The sequence below is a fragment of the Dermacentor variabilis genome, chromosome 3 (genome assembly GCF_050947875.1).
Source record: "Dermacentor variabilis isolate Ectoservices chromosome 3, ASM5094787v1, whole genome shotgun sequence".
NCBI lineage: Eukaryota > Metazoa > Arthropoda > Arachnida > Ixodida > Ixodidae > Dermacentor > Dermacentor variabilis.
Window position 1 is genome coordinate 102,013,693 of NC_134570.1, and position 21,573 is coordinate 102,035,265.

Consider the following 21,573-nt stretch of genomic DNA (forward strand, 5'->3'; position numbering starts at 1 on the left):
GATTCGTTTATTCGCACAACCCTGCGGGTGACCGCCTGATGCTTGCGTTCGCGGTTAGGCAAATTTGACGTCATGAGTTTGGAAAAAGACAAAGCGGAATAGTCCTACGTTATAGGGTTCATAGTGTCCGCGAAACACCACTACTAAATTATTTATAGTTTGGTTATACTTGTCAAACGATTTAGCTTGAGCTTTAGACAACAAATTAAAGTTCGTCTTGAAAGAAAGCAAAAAAATTAGCATTATGCGTAGAAAAACAAGTGCATATCGAACTTGTGCTAGCTGAAGCTATGAAGTGATAAGTAAACCTCACATAAAAGCGCGCTCACACACAAAATACGCATGGCTCTCCAGATCCGTGCCTGCGTCCTCTTGGCTCTTGCCACCAGCGCTCTCGCTGGCTACACCGGCTATGGCTTTGGCCACGGCTATGGTCTCGGCTACGGCTATGGTGGTCTTGGCCACGGCTATGGTCTAGGCTACGCCGGCTACGCTCCAGCTGTGCACACTGTCACTCACGCTGCCCCTGCCATCGCCACCGTCGCCCGCGCTCCAGTCACCACCTACCCGGCTGCCCGAGTTGTAGCTGCTGCTCCAGCCGTGACCAGGTTTGCTACCACCTACCGCGCCCCAGTCGCCACTTACGCCGCTGCTCCAGCTATTGCCACCTACGCTGCTGCTCCAGTTGCCGCCTACCACGCCGCACCTGCTTTCGCCACCTATGCCGCTGCTCCAGCGGTCGCCACCTACGCTGCTGCCCCAGCAGTTGCCACCACCACCGTCCACCACGCCCCAGCTGTGGCCAGTGTTGCCCACGCTGCCCCCGCTGTCGCCGCCTACCACGCCGCTCCAGTCTACAACTACGGTGTCGGAACCCTTGGTTACGGGGTTGGCCACTACGGCTACGGTCACGGTCTCCTCGGCTATGGCCTGAACTACGGCTATGGTCTTGGCTCTCCCTACCACTACGGTGCCCTTCTCCGCAAGAAGAAGTGTGAGTAAATATTTCAGTCCGTTTAGCAAAACCTGAATTTATGTAGATGTTAATTTTGCATATGGGATGCTGAATGAAGACGTGGTCTTGTGCGTCTGGGGCAGAGAATATTGCATGGAGCAGAGAAACAAAATACAAAGAAAGGCACGCTATATAACAAGAACGTTTTGCTGATTTATGTGAAGGTGGTTTCTAACAATACTTCCGTGTATTTTCCTTATTTACAGAAACCCTCCCACGGTAACTTGTTTGACGAAGAAAAGCTATATGCATCGACCTCGACATTCCGACATCTTCCATAGTGGACGCAATGGAGAAATAAAAGTGGTCGTCAAAACAAGCACTATCTCGCTTGCCATTCTTTTGTTTTATGTTTCCCCAAGCTAGCTGGTGTGCTTGTCAGTTTGCAAGGCGCAGGTTTGCAAAGTGTCCTTAATTCTGAAATGATTCTGAGGCGATCGTGTAGTAAAATAAACGCATAATTGTATCGCCGCGGACACATATGAGTTTTTCTCTTCAAAACGCAATGGTTCGCGCTTGCAGCGTTTTTTTTTTTTTTTTGATAACTTGTCCTTGCACTTGGATTAGTCGTGATAGCGCTCGGTTTAACGGCCGTTCCTGCGTTGAGCGTTGGCGTGCCTCGGGCTTTTTCGGCGTACCCGAGCGAACGAGCACAGTGAAGGATGAAACAGCGAACGCGGAGCGCAGCGGGGGATTAGAAACCGCGATAGCGAAGACACCACGAGTAGGGCTAAGCGGAGGAGTATAGGATGGCGAAAGAGTGCGAACAAAAGCAGACTGCCGCACTAGACGGTGAGATTACGGAATAGTATTCGAGTGCAGTTCTTAGGCGCCCGTTCTTGGGTTGAGCATCGGTGTGCCTCGTCCTCTTTCGACGTAACCGAGCGAACGAGCACAGCGAAGTATTAAAGAGCCAATGCAGAACGAAGAGGGGTATAGGCGCCGTGCACGGTGACGGACGCGCCACTGGTGGCGGCCTTGCGCAGAACAGGCGGGAGAGGTGCCTGGCGCGCGCCGTAGTTTGTTGTGTCGTTGATCGTGCTTCTCTGTCTTATTCACATTTTCAGAGCAAGATAGGCAACACCACTCGCACGTGTGGGATGGCCAAAGCTTCAGGGAATGTCGAAGAAGAATTGTTGCATTGTGGGGTGCTCAAATACCGGTGAAAACGGGCCGGGGATACGCTTCTAATCATTCCCGGCAAAGCCTCATCAGCGGGAGCAACGGTAGCAAAAATGGATCGTCGCTTCGAAGGGAAATTTTTTGTTCTCATCCTTTCCTTTGTATCGTCGGTGTTTTTTCCCCTCGATCATAGTTAGACGCGTGAGCAACGAAGTCCGTCTGCAGTGCAGCATGAGGTTTAAAGGCATTTCGCAAAAGTTCGGAATGCTGTTTGCCGCTTATATTGTTTTCCGCTTCTTTACCGCGTTGCGCTAGCTAGGCAACACGACTGCACGAGCGCATTGCGTTGTATGTTAAAGCTACTGAAGTTTGCACGAACTGAAATTGTTGGTTTCATGTGGCGCGGTAAATCCTCGCACCAGCTGTCGCGCACTTCATGTTTTTACATCTATTTTATGGGTGACTTTGCACATGTGTAACTGTCGCTAGTTGTTCCATGCATAACTCTTGTCGATTCTTTTGAGCTGCGAAGTTTTCACCCTGCCTTGTTTGTAAAGGGTATAAATCACGCTGTGTCTTATCGGAATGATACCAAGGAAGTGGTTCTTTAACAGCTTTATTCTTTCGCCCGAGGGCATCTTAGATATTGTTTGCGTTTTTGGAAATGTGTTTAGAAAATAGGTAGTTCAGGGCGAGAATTGCTAATAGCTGCTGCATATGGTATTTTTGTTCCATTTCTCGCTGGCAAGTTCGCGTCCCGTTTGGGAAGTCATCACACCTCGATGCTGCCTGAGCAAACTTGACACGCCGAGTGATTTGTTTGTTTCACAACGTAGTCCCTTCTTGCATGTGAGTTTTGTACTCAACTGAATTCTTTCTTGTACTTACGCTGCAGACGACTAAACCGGGCCTTGCCGCCAGCGCTCATCTACTTTGACTAGCGCTGCTCTGCCTTTAAATATATCATGTGGCACCTCTCTCTAGTAATATAAGAAAAGTACTGAAAAGTTAGTCAGTCTTTAGCTTTGTACGTTTCCAAGCAGCTCCATTGTGGAATTTAAAATAGCACAAACTGCAGCGGGAAGGGTAGTTCATCGGCGTATGCAGCAGAATTGCATCGGCGGTACAGCACTAACACGCGCTTTCATTAACCCCTGTGTTTGGTCACTTCGTTGGCTAGTGTACGCGTTTCCATCAATAAATTGGCAATTACTCTTCTTGAAGCGACTTCGACTGCACCTATTCGGCGATGTCACATGTATTCATCGGCAGAAAAATTACAACGGCATATGCAGAGATTGCACCGTGCGGATTTGTTTGATATAAGTCTGCACTAACGACGGGTGCTCATTATTCAGGTACAGAAGCAGCATTGCGGCAAGGGTAGAATAAAAAAAAACCATCGAGAGATCGCATCCCTCAACAAAATCTATCGGCTAGTGAACATGAGCTCCACGTCATGTAAATGGGGTTCATGGCATTTGTCTGCGGGACACACCTTGCACGTGTGCGGGCCATGTTGTCCCAAACACCGGTAACATCGTGTTCATACCCGCTCGCACAGAGGTCAGCATCTTCCCTACAGCTGTCACAGCAGAAGCAGCAGCCTGGCACCCGAAGAAAGGAGAAATCGTAGCCGCGAACTTCAGACATCCTTGCTGCAAAGGGTTGTCGTCTGCTACTTCTCCCGCGTGTACTGTTGGAAGCGTCCGCTAGGTGGCTTTCAGTGGCGCCTCTATAGGCGGTGCACGAGGCGTATAGGGGTTAAAGGGCACGACAGCGAAGAGAGCACGAGGAGGAAGTCAGAGGAACTCACGTTGTAGCACCTCAAGCTGCTGCACCGGCTTAGAGAGTGAAAGAGAAAAAAAAATTTGCAGGTCCCACGCACAGTGGGAATTGATCTAAGCAAAGCTTTCTCTAGTGTTCGCTTTGATTGACGATAATTAGCAGTGATGCTGACTGCGAATGTTTTGTTTCTTCAACGTTTTGTCCAACACGAGAGTTGAGGGTTGATGTTAAACATTACCTTGCGTGCACCACTGCTAATTGTTTGCGTAATACACGAAACACAATGGAGAGGAGTTTGCTGGAGGCATTGTTGTGAGCCATATTCCATAACATCTGAGAGGGTTGAGCATTGTCATTGCCTCACATGGGAAATCGGAGAGTGGGAGAAGCTTGAAACTTGAATTTATGTGGCTGTACGTGCCAATAGTTCAATCTGATTATGACGCAGGCCGTAGTGGGGCACTCCGGAATAATTTTGACGCCATGCGGTTCTTTGAAAGACTGACACAAAAATTTTCGATCTTGTTTTCTCCGCTGCAATATGTAACTAATGATCCAGTAATTGCCGCACAAAACAGCATCGGCTTCAGAGCGCGACAGGTAATTATTTGGGTCCTTGTTTGTGCCGACCAGTCTAAGTATCGGATTGAAGAGCAACGACACGGGCAAAGGAACGAATGTAAACACAGCTGGACACATGATCGCACAAAACTGTGACGTGCGCCCGCCAACGCTCTCGCCGGCGCGGGAACTTCGTCTTGCTATTTCGTCCACTACACCTGCACATGGTTTGCGGTTGGATTGGAAAAACTTTATTAAATGTCTTGCTTTGCGATGTCCTCGCCATCATCGTCGGCCCTGTTTACGTCTTCCAACGGCGACTATTTCCTGCTTGCGGTTGTCGCCAGCGAATCACACATGGCCAACCACTTTTGATGGGATCCGCTACAATGCAGCGACTCGGAAAGTGCGGCTAGCGACAGCTATCAATATGCATACGCACCGGTACAAGTAGAACGAGCCATTCCGAGCCAAATGACGGAAACGTTTTACTATATCACGCAACGTTTTATAACATGCCCACTTTACTGGTCACTTTCTGAGTTATTTCGTGTTAAAAACAAATTTTAGCTGATTAGTGTGCTGCCGTCAGCGGCGATCGAGGTCAGCGTCATGACCAGGGAGAAAAAAAGAAGGACACCAGGAATATCGGAGCGGCGAGAAACTGGTGACGTATTGCTTTCTCGGTTGTTTACATTCCTTTCTTATTGTCGATGTCGCTAGGCGCTCCAATTTGCGGTTGGCTGTGCGCACGTACATTAAAATTGATCCTAAATATGTTCTAAGCTGTGTTCGCGGTTGACATTTTGCAGGCGATGCGTGTGCGCACATGTTAATTGGTCTGACACGTTAACTAGACTTCGAAATTTTGTGTCTGTAGTCGTTTAACGTGTCCCTAAGTCGAAGTGCGCGAGCGTTCTTTATTTTGCTCCCATCGGAATGCGTTTGTCTCGATCAAATCCGCGACCTCGAGCAATGTCATAGCCGCAAAGCTATCGCAGCGGACAAATAAGTGTTGATTTGACGTGCTACTGCTTCCGTGGTGTCACGCAGACCCTGCGGCGCGCTTTAATTAATGGCGCTTTGCTTCTCCAAGCCCTACGTAAGTTGTCCGCTAGACAAATTCGCATGATCTTGTTCTTCAGAAACGCCAGAAACGCACCGTACCGTACCTTTAACTTAAGCTTATCCAGCGTTTCTTTGCCTTCTCGCATCACTTCTACTCTACCTCATCCCCCCTCCTTTATTTGTATGGGAACTGCGAGTGAAGTATGGCAAGGCTGTTATTCACTCGTTTCACGACTGCGTCGGTTCTACCCATTCTCTGCTTCCTCTCCCGCCTCCTCTCTCCCATTCTATCTATAGCTTCCCTCTTGACTTAAAGATAAGTGCTTGCGCGGGGTCATGGATAATTACAGCAGTCAAGAGGCTAAGCTGGCGACCACCCGGGCGCTCCAGAGGTCACTGTGCACATTGGACTCAATGCGCTCCAAACGAGTTCCTTGTGTCTCTTTTCTTCTCTGCCACGTTCCTTCCATGCATATACATGCTCTGAACAACCCCCGACGTGGTGTTCCGGACAGCAGAAGCAGGAGTGGGAAAAGTCGAAGGAAAAGGCACCTTTAAAAATTGGTTGGGCCTTAGCTAAGGTTACGCCTGGATATCTCGAAGTGTAAAGGTTCGGTGATGGTTCTGGTTTACCTTCTGATTATGTTTATGATTTAGCCTATGGTTATGCTAATGGTTATGTTTTATGATTTAGCCTCTGGGTATGCATACGGTTTATGTTATGGATATGCTTACGGTTTAGCTTATGGTTATGCCTTATGATTTAGCCTATGGTTATGCTTGCGCTTTCACTTATGCATATGCTTTGGTTAGCTTATGGTTATGCTATACGTGTGCCTTCTGTAGTTATGCAAATTACTTATCAATGATATATACCATACGTTATGCAGGATTATTAAACTTCTTTATTCATCATTGTCGGGCACATTGTCTTGCGATTTCTGTACAGCCACACAGGTCTCTGTATCGGTAGTATCACTGTCTTCTCCTTCCATGTTGCATGCGCACGCCTATTCTCTGGTAAGCGGTTATATAGTCGGCCTCCGCATTAAACACGCTTGCGGCGAACATCAAACGATGACGCATAGCGCGCGGCAGTGGCCACCTACGCCGACTCCGAACACGCTTACGCAGCCAATTCCGACTCCGAACACGCTTGCGGAGCCAATTCTGACATACGCCGGCTCGCGCGAAGCGCTGTGTTGACTATAGCGTAGTGAAGCTTGTCGCTTCAAAAACCAGAAACCTCGCTTTCGCGCAAAGCGTTCGCTGCAAGCGCATCATTGCGTTTGTCCCAAGCGCATAAGGTTGGCCACGCGCGTCGCAGCTCTGCCAGTCGGTGCGATGATTGGTCCGTTGCCCGAATATATAGCGAAATGAAAACACGTATAGAGCTGCGCTGAATTTCATACTAGGGAGTATTTCAATCAACGTTGAATTTTCTCGCAGCGAAATGCAATTCACGGATCTCGTTTCATTGCAATTGTCTGACCCTCCACGCACGGGTTGCGTCTGCGTTCCCAATAACGCGCCTACATGCAAGCGGCGTGGAAGTAGGCAATATATTTGGTAAGTATAGATTTCGCCTCTTTTAGGATTGTCCCGGTCAATGTTTTCCAACACTTTGCGTTAATACGGACTGTCTTTTCAACCGCTCATATATCGAAATTTGTTGTCATGATTGGAGGCAATCCATGAAGATATGCAAATATAGTTTGAGTCGCGTATGCTTTATTTCATTTATTTAGGATTTTTCTTGCAGGGACAGTTTTTCTTCTCTCTACACCGTGAAAACGCTTCGATTATTAAATCAATATATAACGCCACAAGAAATATAGTCATGCCTTTGACCTATCCGTGACTTCTGAATGATGCTGTTCGCTGCTTGTTTTCTCTCTCTGCTAATACTGCTAATTCAGAAGCCTGTACTTAGTTTCGTAAATATAGTCAACAAATTAATTATTCACCCTCAACAACAATACTTCCCCCTCATTTGATGTTCCTAAGGTCATGTAATACCTGCTTTGAAGAGAATATTCCAACCAATAACGTACTGTTTGCCCTCGGGAATCTATCAATTGCTCCATTCTTCATTCCATACCTCACTTTCAGCGACGCTGAGTTGTGGGCATAGCGTCGCCAAACCGAAATTACTAAATGAATAATAGTGCAAGGCCTTGAAGACACTTAATTTGGAACTGGAGAGCACAGCTGTATGCGCTGCGCATAAAATATATATTTTGCCGAGGAACTGCTGCTGCTACCTGCGGATGGACTGCAATTTGCTGATAGTTATCGAGCGTACGCCAACTGCGTGATACCGTTTCTCAGAACATCTAGTTTAATCTAGCTGGCGTTGCTGTGTCAGCCTAAAATTTAAAATGAAAGTTCAACGGGCAGACTGGTGCTACCATCCAGGTCGCCCTGCGCTCGCAAGACCATACCGACTTGCAAATTGCATATTTAACATCCCACACCGCTCCTAATAGGGAGGTTGAAAACAGAGCTTGTCGGTAAAAATTATTGAACATACTTATACTGAAGGCAAGAAGACAGAGCATGATTAAAAAGTGCAAGTGCATTTCACCAGTGTTGTCTAATGGACTCCAGTGTTTTACTGCGGCAGTAGAGTAATGCTAGAAATCGGGTTTGCTTTGTCGTTCCCTTCAATCCTTTTCTTACATCCGTTCCGCTGCGCTGATGACGACGAACTACGACATTTTCTTCCCGTCACTGTGCCACTTCACCTTCCCTGTTTCCCCATATCCGCAGAGGGGAGAAAAAGAAAACTGCTCCGCAAGCAGCACTGTTGGAAGTTGAAGCCAAGGAAGTGAAGATGTGTGCTCGCTTGCGATTCTATCGCGCTAAACCACTCAGCTATCATACAGCAACGATGCTTGGCACTTATTACTCATTACTGGAATTTTCGCTCCACGCAATCCGCGAGAGCCGTAGGGTCTGCGCATCTATTTCGGAGGCCAACACCAACAACACTACAGATAAGCATCGACAACATGCGGCTGTGTATTCTTGCCGTTATTGGTTGTCATACTCGTGAAAAGCGCGTAGGTCGCAGAAATATGGCGTTCATCACAGCGATGATGATGAGATTCAAAGGTGGCATAAACACAGTTCACTGTAAGAATGTTAAAACCTTTAAGTGCGTTTGCTTGTCACATTCGTAACGTCCCTGCCTTTAAGGCCTTAAATATTACACTTAAGGGGTAAGATCAAATTCTTTGTGTAACCAATGATGGCATCCTGTTTGCCGACTTTTCTTGCAAGTAAAACGGATGGCAGCTTTCCCAGGTGGTATAAAAAGTGCAATAAGTAAAGTTTCAGACTTATGATTGTGAAATTCTGCTGTCTGGTATGTCTCTACGTCCAAGGCAGTAAACTGTTTACAAAGTGTTCCAACTACCTCTTTTGTCATGGCACGTATAGTTAGAGCTCTGTTGTCGTCCTCCATAAAATTTTTGTAGGACCCTACCTAAGATTAGGGGTGCTGAGCGTATGATAAGGGAAACCCCCTTAAGCGTGTAACCATGTTTAAATGTTAGAGAGAATGTACCGAAAATTGGGCGGTTGGTGGAAATCAGCCTGAAAAACATGGACAACGTTCTTGCCATCAAACAACGTTGCACTTACCAAGCCAGGGAGCTTACAATGTAGCTAGAAGGATTCGCAGCTGCCATGTACAGAGTATAGCCTGACCCAGGTTACTTGAACCAAATATTAAAAATATTCAAATGCCACGTAGCCGGCCAAATGCAAGGTTACAGCTTTTGCTGCCCCTTGGAGATCCTCGGAATATATATTTGCATTCCACCGCATTAGAATTAGATATGTAGACACGAAAACAGGAAAAGGTATGGGGCTTTACGTCCCCAAAATTACGATCTGAATATGAGGCACGCCACACTAAGGGACTCCGGAATAACCTCGACCACCCGGAGTTCTTTATGGCGCACCGAAATCTAAGTACACAGGTTTCTATCGCATCTTCCCCCATCGTTTGCATCTGTCGGGTCCGGGATGGGATTCGATCCCGTGAACTCGTGCTTAGCAGCTCAGAAACTCAGCCACTAAGCTACCGCGGTGGGTAAGTAGGAAAGAAGCCTGCGAATACACGAAAAAGTGCCACGCGACTGCCCGCTTGAGGCATTTCACCTGTATTGGCGGGCTTCTGTCATGCTTGGAAAAACGGTTTTACATAGCATGCATTTAGCAACAGAAAACTTTTTAGATGAGTTTTTCATGTTCGTCTACAATTTTCTCATTCACAAAATTCATTTATTGATATATTTTAGACGCTGGTAATTTGATTTACGCGAGGTATTATGCAGGCAGAATGAAAAAGAAAATGATATGAATATCTCCAAGCGACAGCAAAGAACATAGCTTTGGTTCTTACAGCTACGTGACATTTTCATATCTTAAAAATGTGACTCCAGTTACGTTGGACACTTGTTATATTAGCACTGAAAATCTACAGGGAAATCGAAATCGCTCAAATTTCCCATGTTGCACTGCGTGATTTCGCCTGCAACATTACTTTTAGTAGGGTAATTTTGGCTTTATACGTTATAATACCCTTCTGGGATCTTCAAAATAATTTATGAAGCTAGAAGAAAATGAAAGTTTAATACAGCAACTACCTCATCCCCGACGGCCCTACGTATTGATATACAGATGAACTCCATTAAAAAAAATGGTGTATGGAGACAAACACTTAGGACAACCTCAAAGGACAAGTTGTCACGTCGGGTAGGGTAGGTAGGTGTTGTACTGCTTAATAATGAAGCAAAAATATACGTGCTTCACTCAAGTTCACAAACTTTGAGGGGTAAAAAGTGAAAGATAAAGTGGTTACACTGACCACAACGCCACCTCTCACTGATTCACGAAGACTATATAGACCAGCCATATTCACATTGTAAAACGTTGGACCCCCTCGAACGGAGAAAACTGTATTAGGAGAAGCTTTGGCTGAAAAGCTGCGAATAAAATGTTAGAAACCCAAATGGAATAAATATATAAATAAATTTAACTGGCTGAGGCTGAGGTTCCAAAAGTATGTCCATATAGCTAGTTAAAATTCCAGATCATGTATTAGTGTCATACAGGAAGGAAGTTGCGTACATCAGAATGAAGTAAAAACAGGACTTATAAATGTCATTAGAATCTATCTATCTATCTATCTATCTATCTATCTATCTATCTATCTATCTATCTATCTATCTATCTATCTAGCCCCTCACCGCTACCAAGCGGCTCAAATTGTCGACCTGCTTTGGCCACAAGGTATGTGCTCATGGTCGTAAAAAATCGTCGTGTTCATTCCATCGTCGCCACTCCAGCTTCGTGATCTGACTGTCTTTAGGCTCTCGCCGTCTGCTCTTCTACCCTGACCCACTGCCCCAAGTTGTCTAACAGCTCGGGCCAATAGGTATGCGCTCGTGGTCGTGATGTCGTCGTTCTCATAGCGCCGTCGTCATTTAAACTTTGTCAGCCCTTTCTCGTCATGCTGTGATCTTCCCACCATAGACGTTATATAGTCATCGTACATTCGTTTTTACACTGCCTTTGTGTACGGTCATGAGCGTTCCATTCTAGTCGCTCTAGCTTTGTCATTCAACCCTTCTCATGCTGTCGTCACGTCATATTCATCGCACAGTCGTTGTCATATTGTTCTTGTTATAACTCCTTGATGGTTCTATCGACGACAGTCCTTCTATATCAATCATACCGTATGTCGTCATTCAATCGTGATTATGAGGTCGGTGCCATGCTCCTGTCATCAGGCAGTCACTATTATTCATCCGTTGACCAACCGCCGTCACTATGACGTCGTGTTTATGCCATCGTCATCACTCCTTCTTCGTAATGCGACTCTCGTCATTCCGTAGTCGTTATGTCATCGTCATCCCCCAAACGTCCTAATACAGTCCTTTTGATACACTCGTCGTCGAGCAATTCATGACTTACACTCACCGTCACCCTATTGTCCTCCTACCATTGCCATATCATCGTCGTCATTGCGTCGTCATCGTGCAGTCGTCGTCATGCATTTGTTGTTATTCCTCGTCTTGTTACGGTCGTGGTAATGCCATTGTCGTTATTCCAGCTTTGCTGACCACTTGTCGTTCAAAAATTGTGTCAAGCCTTCGTTCTCATCTAATTCTCCTCGCATCGACATCGCCACGCTGTCGGGGTTATACCTTTGCCATCATTAAAGAATCGACATCTAATTTTCGTCATGCCATCGTCGTTATACCTGCTTGTGAAACAAACTAAAGCCTGTTTCACATGCTACGACTGGAACGGCAATAATGGGTCTAATCGCAAGTGTTGCAATGCGATATTTAAAAGGCTCAATTCACATAATTGCAATTTCCCGCTACTGCGCTACACATTTCGCCGAGCAGCTATTTCGTCGACTGTGTAAGCAATTCATCTATTTCGCCGTACCTGTGGCTCACGAGCCTGTTAGCGCATCTCATGAAAGAATTTCTGCATTACTTCAGTTCATCGGTGCGATGCAGAAAGACTCACAGAAGGAAAAGGTAACACCTATATTTTCTGCATGCGCAAAAGTGCGAAAGCGCACGTGCAGGGCCTGTAAGTAAGAAAAATCCGTGTATTTCTTTAGGATCTTTTCTCGCATAGTTATATGCTTACACAGTACAGGACATTTCAGTCCGCAATCCGAACCGTACAATTCTCAATTTGCGCATTCGCTTATCCATGCACCTTTTCAGTTAGGTACTAACACGCCCGTGTGGCAACGTGTGCATCGGAAATTGAACATATCAAACTCTATAAATAAGTTCAGATGCAATAATTTTGCTGAAAGTAACATTAAGCGATTTACTTTGCACACCGTTCAACTGAGCGCTACGCGACGAGACACATGATACGTGTTGTGTTCTTTCATTTCCAACCATGTGTTAGAAACTGCTCCCGGTATTCTCGCATAGTAGCGGAGTTATGTAATTTCACTTCGTGGTAACGAGCATGTAACTGCCACTGTTCTGCGCTGCGCTTTGCAGCATAGCGAATGCGTGCCCGCTCGCGAAGATGGAAAGGCGCAGAGCGCGCCATTTTTTCACCCACGGGACTCCTGCTACCGCGGAATGCAATGACTCAACGATGGGCTCAATTTACTCGGGGACAGATTGACCAATCATCAACATGGTCAATCAACAAGATATCAGCAAGGTAAACGAAGTTACCCATTACTAACTGAATGGCGTGTCTGAATGCGTGTGTTTGTTACAGTGAATAATATTGATGTACCTGTTGTTCCTTTATTGAGTAAGTGAATAAAAAACCAGCCACCGTCACATCTGTAGAGATAGTACATATGGCTGTATGAGTCGCACGTGGCGCAGTATAGCCTTAGAGTTTAAGGTATTGCGCTGCTGAGCTCGAGGTCGAGGTTTCCGTTGCTGCCATGGCGCACGAATTGTTATGGGGACGAGAGCAAAAGCTCCTATTTTTTATTTAGGTGCTGGTTATTGTTTTGCAGGTGGGCGAAATTAATCCTCTAGTAAGGATATCCCATAACCAGATTGTAGTTATGGTACGTAAAATCCAAGCGACTATTGAAATATTTTATATAAGTAGGTTCGGTATCTATGCGCGGTCCTGCTGCTAGAGTTCAAGAACGAATACTCTGCAACAACGTCCCGCGAAAGAGCCAAAAGAAGTTTGCGCTTTAGTATTCCTGGTTTGAAAAACCTTACCAGCCCAAATCAAGCAGCGCTTCTGAGCGCAACTTGTCGGCCTGTTCCGCTTCATTGTTATCGTTTATCTTTGTGACATTGTAGAATGGACCACGCACTTCTGACCACTGATAGCTTTCAATGGCAATATGCTACACACGTCAACCTAGCCTTGGGGTGCGATAAGCTCGCTAGAGGAGCGGGGAACTGCTTCAGTGCCACAAGCTTGCGGGTACTTAGCCACAGCGATATCGTTAGCGCTTTCCGTAGAAACCTTGCTTTGCTGCTTTGATTATATAAAGAAATTGTCCTTTTTAGGCACCTTTTATTTACCTTTCATTTAGGCCGGCCATACTGTTTCGCTTCCTGCTGGTGTGTGTGAGGGGGGGGGGGGCGCTCCGGACACTATAATCACTAGCCTATTCCAGTGGTCAGATAACTTATTTACGTAAAACAATTAGGTGCTTGCTATGACTGAGTAGATTACAAAATATTCAGTAAAGAGAATCCTCACGTGGCTAACCCAGTTTCAGATGTGAAGTTAATATAAAGACGCAGTTGAATATGAATACCAGAAAATTTGGAAAAACGCTGAGTAAAGAAAATAACCCCTTCAGAGTTGTCATTCACGGCAAAGCACAAGACCGACCCCGCTTTGTTACTTTAATGCAATATACTTAAATGAAACCCGCAAGAAAGGTACACAGGACATATGCGCCCAGATACATTTGCTGAATGAAATCGCACGTGCGTCAGAACCTTGCAGGTGACAATGCCGTCGGTGACCTCGTATTGTAATATTTTCTTTTTCTCTCTCAAGCTTTAGGAACTTCTACAATTAATTTACTTTGCTTCCACCGTTTCTAAAGCTACAGCTCCTATCATTTCTGTAAGCAGCTGATCAGCAGATCTGCACAGAATGCTTGCTTCTTCCTTTACAACAGCGCAGCACACATGGCAACAAAGTGGACAACAGGCAAATATTTCGGAATGCTACGATGCCACGTACAGGTTTCTATACAAATGACGGCAGTTGCTCGAAAATTTGATGTGTCGGATTTGATGTGTCAAATTGTTTGTCAAAGACTTTGACAAAGTCCCCGGCTTAGATTTTTTTAAATAGGCGGTTAACATGCCGACTGGCGCTACAATAGCGATCACGCTGCGTCAATGACACCATACAAACGTGACAAACACGTCTTTCACTTCCAACGTTGCCTCTTATGGTAGGCTGGAAAACGGAACTTCTGGTTACATATTAATGATGAAACTGAGGAGCAGCGCGAAAAGACGGAAAGAAGACTAGAGAGAAACAAATGCATCGCCTTAGTAATGCACAATTTAGTAATAAATGTTCAAAACTGGGTTCGTTTTGTCCGTATGGTATATCCGTTTGTCCACCCCCCCCCTTTATCCATCCATTACGTTAAGCTGCCAACGATGGTAGTCTACTTCGACGACACAATACGAAGATTATGACGGCCGTTAGACCACCTGGCTTTGCTATTGCCAGAGCGCGAAGAAGAGTCGGATAACAAAGGCTGTATGAGAAAGTTATAGTGACGAAAACGGCATCACGGCCACGAGCGCATACCGAGTGGCTTAAACTATTATACAACTCGGGCTATTCACTCGGCGTTGAAGGTATGACAACGACGGCATGACGACAAATCAGACGCGGAAGCTGGAATTATTGACGACGATGTAAAGACCATGCATCCTCCATGGTCCTCCAGGATCCTCCATGGTCTCCATGGTCTCCGACGACAGTATAACTAGCACATGACGACGATGTCGTGGCGACCCCTTCATTACGGGAGTGGAATGAGAAAGCTTGAATTATGACGAATCAATGAAAACAACGACGTCACGACCACGAGGCCATACCTAGTGTTCCAATCTGTTAGGCAGCTTGGGCTGCTGAGTCGCGTAGGAGGCTGGGATCACATTGATAATATGATCAGGATGCCCTGATAACCATGAGATCTAATGGTTTGTTGCTGGCTGACATCTTGGGTCACTAGGTCGATGTAAGCCGCTAGGACAATAAACAGACAGACAGACAGAGAGCAGACAGACAGACAGACAGACAGACAGACAGACAGACAGCCAGACAGACAGACAGACAGACAGACAGACAGACAGACAGACAGACAGATAGATAGATAGATAGATAGATAGATAGATAGATAGATAGATAGATAGATAGATAGATAGATAGATAGATAGATAGATAGATAGATAGATAGATAGATAGATAGATAGATAGACGCCTGACGTAGACAGATAATGCTAAACATGAAAAATGTTAATGTTTTACACAAGCGCTCGAAAGTGCTTACACTTACCCCAACGCCCCCTCACGGTGATACAAAAATGAGCATGATTCACTAATATTCTCTGGACGATCAATTTTCAAGCAGCAAAATGTACAAACCCCTCGAACTAAATATATGATTAACAGAACGCTTTGGCGAAGGAACTGCGATTGATAGGTTAGATACATCAATATACGCGTATTTTATACGTATAAAGATCTAGCCTGTTCAGAGAAGGGAAATCCGCGTTTGCGCACTTCTCTCAGCGTGCCTAGTTAGAATTCCACAACATGCATTACTACGCCATGCAAGAACGGATTTGCATGCATCTGATGTAAAATTCAGGACTTATTTTTAGAATCAACAATCATCTTTCCGTACTACGACAGAGTTGTTGGTGCCCTCTCGGTATTATATTATTTCTTGTATCTTCAAAGACTTACCTTAAGCTTATTTAAACCGCCTCCCCCCACTCCGCTGAACAAGCCTACTGAAAACAACTGGGCTCTTATCTTGTTCCCTTTTGGAGGTCAACGCAAATATTAAAAAAACAGGCAAGCGAAACTACGGTGTAGGTCTGCAGTGTGGAAAAATGATGCAGCTGCAGTAAATGAGTTCACATTCGAACGAATCGGTGAATTCTGTTTTCTTGCATGCTTTGTTCTGGTATTCTGCAGGGGATATCTTTGTTGTGAAAAGTTAGATACGCGGGTAAGAGCGTTTACGCAATTTCACATATTGCTCTCCCCGAGCCCTATTGGTCAAAACCCGGTCGGCAAATCATTCTCATAATAGTAAAAGTGGTCTATCACGGAAAACTCTGCTACTTTACGCGTTTCGATGGGCTGTAGTAGTGAGAGTTCCCGGCGAATGAATATCTATCACTACGCGTGTGAAAACCTTCTGGTTGCAATTCCTGATCCAGACTAGCGCTCAGATGGCTAGCGCATTGGGCACATGTCGATTTAAACAATTCAAGCGGAGGTTACGCTATAAAAGACAATATCGTCACCCTATGACAGTGGCGACGGATATGTAATGGCCTCGACCGTTCTCGATCACCTCCGCAAGTTAAATAATTTTTGTCGTCGTGCTGCCATGGTATTGACGGCGCAGGTTGGGGAGTGGGAGGGTGAGAGACTGCGCGGAGCGTTAGCTCGGATGCGAAATGCACACACAATTTCCATGGCTGTAAAAAAAAAACGTCGAGGTCAAATGTTTATACCATCACGCTTCAACCAAACAGCTCTGCATATGAGCCAGGACATCGTTTTCTTGCGTGGCTAGCACCACCATCGTGCCTACACGGACTAGCGTTCTTGACAATCAACGGTCTGCCGATCACACCATGACGCATACACTGGTTTGAAGGAATTGGACAGTAAAGCTTAAGGTCGGACTATATAATCGTTTTAGTGGCTTTAATGAAAATTTTCCGTTGCTCTCATCCCATGTATCATCATAGTGTGTCGTCCATCAAGCCAGCTTTGAACAGTTTGTAACTGCTGGGACGTGGTTTCTGCTACACGGAAGCAAAGGCTGCACCTTCTCCGTCACTTCAACATCTTGTCCTAGCGTTATGTTATAACAATACAGATTCCTGGTAAACTGTATGGCTAAACACCGTCAGAGGAGCCTTACCACTGCTTTCAGGCCAGCTTTCTTTTTTTCAATTCTTCTTCCTTCAGTCAAAGCTACCATTTCTTTTTCTGATAGTCATTAACTCTCACGAACGTAAACTTTCAGCCAGGGAGCTCATTTAACCATAGAGCGGCCTTGTTCAAAAAAGTTCCCTTTCTTTGAATTTCTTTTCTTCGAACCACAGGCACGATTTGCGGAGAGAAAGTAAATTATGTGTGATTTAAAAAAAAGCGAAAGCATTCTCCTAGGCATTATATAGCACTAGTGGAATTGCTGTACTTCGAGTTATCATAATGTGGCCTTGAGAAACACGAAAACTGACACAATACTTTTAACACTGTGTCATTATTGCTGCTCCATGTACTGAATAACAAAAACTCACCCGAGCTGTTTTTGAAAATAATTAACTGTTCAGTGATTACAACAGCTGCCTCAATTTATCTCTTCCGCAAAATAGAGATGACGTTTTCTTCTTGCAGTCAAGTACCACCGGCATGGAAGAGTAACGTTTTATGACCTAGTAAACTACCACATGGTTTGCGTGCTCTATGGTACTGCATTTCACTCGGCATGCAGAATGAGTGTGCCTTGAAATGTCATTACTGAATTTATTCTGCGTGATAAAAGACTCAAGCTGTTTCACGCTTTATGTTACATCACTTATGATATTATTAACGCTTCAAGATTTGAGGTAAAGGGTTGAAAACTTGGGGAGAGGGGGCAGGGGGGTCACCACTGATGCGGCCGACTGGCACACCCAACTACAGATTTTGAAATTGCGTGCAACTGATTTCCATTAACGTGACTATGCAGTGCGATTCTGCATCTCGCTTGAGTTTTTCAAACTTTCATTTAAATGAACAAACGGATATGACCTGATAAGCTGTGTTGCTGTCTATATCCGCATATTATATTAATGTAAAGTACCTTTCAAGAAAAGATTTAAAGCAAAATTTACGATTTCCATTCATAATAGAGCTCACTATGTCTGCTGCAAAACTGCAAACAGTTGTTATTACAGTGCTCATGATGTTTCGCTTTTGCAGAGCATAGCAAGTGTGTGAATTTACATTTGCAAACAAAGTACTTAACCTCAAACCATTATAATCTTCTGGTGTCAATTTTATTAGGACAACATATTATTGTTTTAGCTTTTTTGACCAACATCTTCTTTGCAGCTTTCAAAGGTTGCTAGTATTATTTATTGTAAAATGTGCCATTTGATGCAGTTTCTGACAGTGTGCTATTGAAATTAATTACATTCCTGCTTAAAACGCTATATTGCCATCATTTTTTTTAAAGCTGATCGCCTTAACTTACAAGTTCAATAACGGCCATCTTGCACTTTATGAACGCGACGTACGATAAAATACAACATAATTTTTTGTATTTGACCTCGAAGTGTCAAAGACGCGAGAAAGGCAAGTGTAAGCACTTTTGCCGGAGACATTAATTCGAGTTTTCTATGGCTTCAGTAGGCAGTTTGTCACTCCTTATGTGAATAAAAAGAGCAGTATAAAATTCGTTTAGAGCACTTAATATATGTTTAAACCGTCGCCTAATTAAGATTGGCACTTTGAATCGTCTCTCTTTCTGCCACAATTACAGAGAAATCACAAAAATGTTGGCTTTCAAAACAATCTCGTGCGCCGTTCAAACGTATTTATGCAGTCATCCCTTAGATTAGGTAACAAGCAGAAGCGAAACAAAATGCACGAGCACACTAGTTCACAAAAGCAGCAGTTCATGCAAAAGAAGGTTTGTGCGATGTCGTAAATGTTTGCTTCAATCATCAAGTTCATATGCGACTCAAATAACTCCTGCACTTCTTTCTTGTTAATTTTCACAAGTGTTGATCAACGTGAATATCTGTGCACCAACTTCGATCGAATTTTTCAAAGGCTTTACGAATTGATCACTTATTCCTCCCCTCGGTTGCACACCACTATGGACGCAAGCGTGCGACATGTCGTCTGCGTACAAATGAATCTTGGCTGAGAGCACTAGGCACTTTCGCTGCCAGGTCTTTCGCATGCAGGTGCTGCTCTCGAAGCACAGGGCGCAGCTCACAATACTGCATCTCGGCAATGTCGTGGCCTTCCAAACACAATTATTTCACTCTCTCTCCACCGTATCTCCAGGCAACCTATTCATTTTTTTTTCTTCCATTTCAACTCTTACGACTCATACAGCCCGCACCGTGACACTTTTCCGTTCAGTTGTACCTTGATCCTTCCTGACCCTTAACTGTAGCGTCCCTTAGCGTTAGAGGACCTCTCTAATTTTTTTTCTTTATAAATCCTTCTCTAAAACATCTCACACGCGTCCTCGTCAAGGTTAGGGTGTGATACCCTATCTCAGTTTGGCCTTAGTACACTCTCTCGGAGTACTTCGGCTTTACTTAACGGATGCGGAAAGAATAACAAATATTTCAAACTCGCCTTTTTCATTTTTCCTTTTACTGTATTTTTGTGTAAGTTTTACGTGAGAAAGTGTGTGGAAGGAATACCTTTTCGTATAAAAGGGCCCACGAACAGAGCACATGCAGCAGTCGGCTCAACAGCAGCACTTAAGTCACCATGGTAAGAAACGCTGTCCTGCAGATCCATGAATAGCAGAGCGCCGCTTACGATTATCACCTCAGTGACGAAGAACTACTGGTGTTTCTCACGCACCGCTCTAATTTAGAAGCTATATGCGCAAATATAGCACCTTAATGATTGCTACAAAGCTAGCATTTTCTATGAGATAATGATATTTAAAAAATGTCTGGATATTGCGAAAAAACTTTCTAAAAGCATTCTTTAATTTTGGCGCACAGCAAGTATCCTAACACGCGTTGAAAAACGTATTTAGCAGTTCAATGCCGAGGTCGCACCTCCTCAACACATTTGTTTTAGTACTTATATAATGTTTGCACGAAACATTGGTCGTAAGCAATATATACCTACAATGTTCTAATTAATTGGCTAGATTGAGGGCATAATTGAAGAATCTTGCTCTAAATTAACAGATAAATAGCATTATACATAGAAGGACAAGCACTCGCCCATCGTGGTTGCTTACTGGTTACAATGTTAGGCTGCGGGATTGCGGGATGGAGGTGGCGGGATTGACTTCCGACCACGGCGGCTGCATTTCGATGGGGACAAAATGAGAGAACGCCCTGTACTTAGATTTAGGTGCACGTTAAAGAACTCCAGGTGGTCCCAATTATTCCGCAGTCGCCCGCTACGGCGGGCGTCATAATGAGATCATGGTTTTGCACATAAAAACTCGTAATTTAATTTAGGAACAAGCACATATCATACCATTTATAAAGAAAGGTATCCAGCGATCAGTACAATCAGACAAAAAGTGCATTATCGTAATACATGCTCATGATTTTCCAGATCCGTGCCTGCATTCTCTTGGCTCTTGCCACCAGCGCTCTCGCTGGCTACGCCGGTTATGGCCTCGGTTATGGCCACGGCTATGGTCTTGGCTACGGCTACGGTGGTCTCGGATACGGTTATGGTCTCGGCTACGCCGGCTATGCTCCAGCTGTGCACACTGTTGCTCACGCTGCCCCAGCTGTTGCAACCGTCGCCCACGCTCCAGTCGCCACTTACGCTGCTGCTCGAGTTGTAGCCGCTGCTCCAGCCGTGACTAGGGTTGCTACCACCTACCGCGCCCCAGTCGCCACTTACGCCGCTGCTCCAGCTGTTGCCACCTATGCTGCTGCTCCATATGCCGCCTATCACGCCGCCCCAGCTGTTGCCACTTATGCCGCTGCTCCAGCTGTCTACGCTGCTGCTCCAGCTGTGACCAAGGTTGCTGCCACCTACCACGCCCCAGCTGTTGCCACCGTGGCTCACGCTCCAGTCGCCAGCTACGCTGTGGCCGCCCCAGCCGTGGCGACCTACGCTGCTGCTCCAGCTGTTTCCACCACCACCGTCCATCACGCTCCAGCTGTGGCCACTGTTGCCCACGCTGCTCCAGCTGTCGCTGCCTACCACGCCGCTCCAGTCTACAACTACGGTATCGGAACCCTTGGTTACGGCGCTGGCCACTACGGCTACGGTCACGGTCTCCTCGGCTACGGCCTGAACTACGGCTATGGTCTTGGCTCTCCCTATCACTACGGTGCCCTTCTTCGCAAGAAGAAGTGTGAGTAGACCTTCTAGTCCTTTTTGGGTGTATATTTATATCAAACTACACTATTGTTTATTTCATTTTGGCAGTAGGGCTTGATTCCCGACACTTTAATACGGCGTTAACCTGTTCTGATGGCAGTCTATATTTATTTAATTGTTCGGTTTTCGCAAACAAAGACAATCACAAAGACCAGCCG

The 21,573-nt window shown here is 45.3% G+C and overlaps 1 protein-coding gene across 1 annotated transcript; it reads left to right on the forward strand.

Moving 5' to 3' along the window:
• Positions 1-342: 342 nt before the first annotated feature.
• On the forward strand, positions 343-21,397 carry LOC142574640 (uncharacterized). Its single transcript, XM_075683679.1, has 2 exons — positions 343-994; positions 20,625-21,397. Exons 1-2 carry the CDS (start codon positions 343-345, stop codon positions 21,395-21,397), a joined length of 1,425 nt encoding a protein of 474 aa, XP_075539794.1.
• The last annotated feature ends 176 nt before the right edge of the window (positions 21,398-21,573 follow it).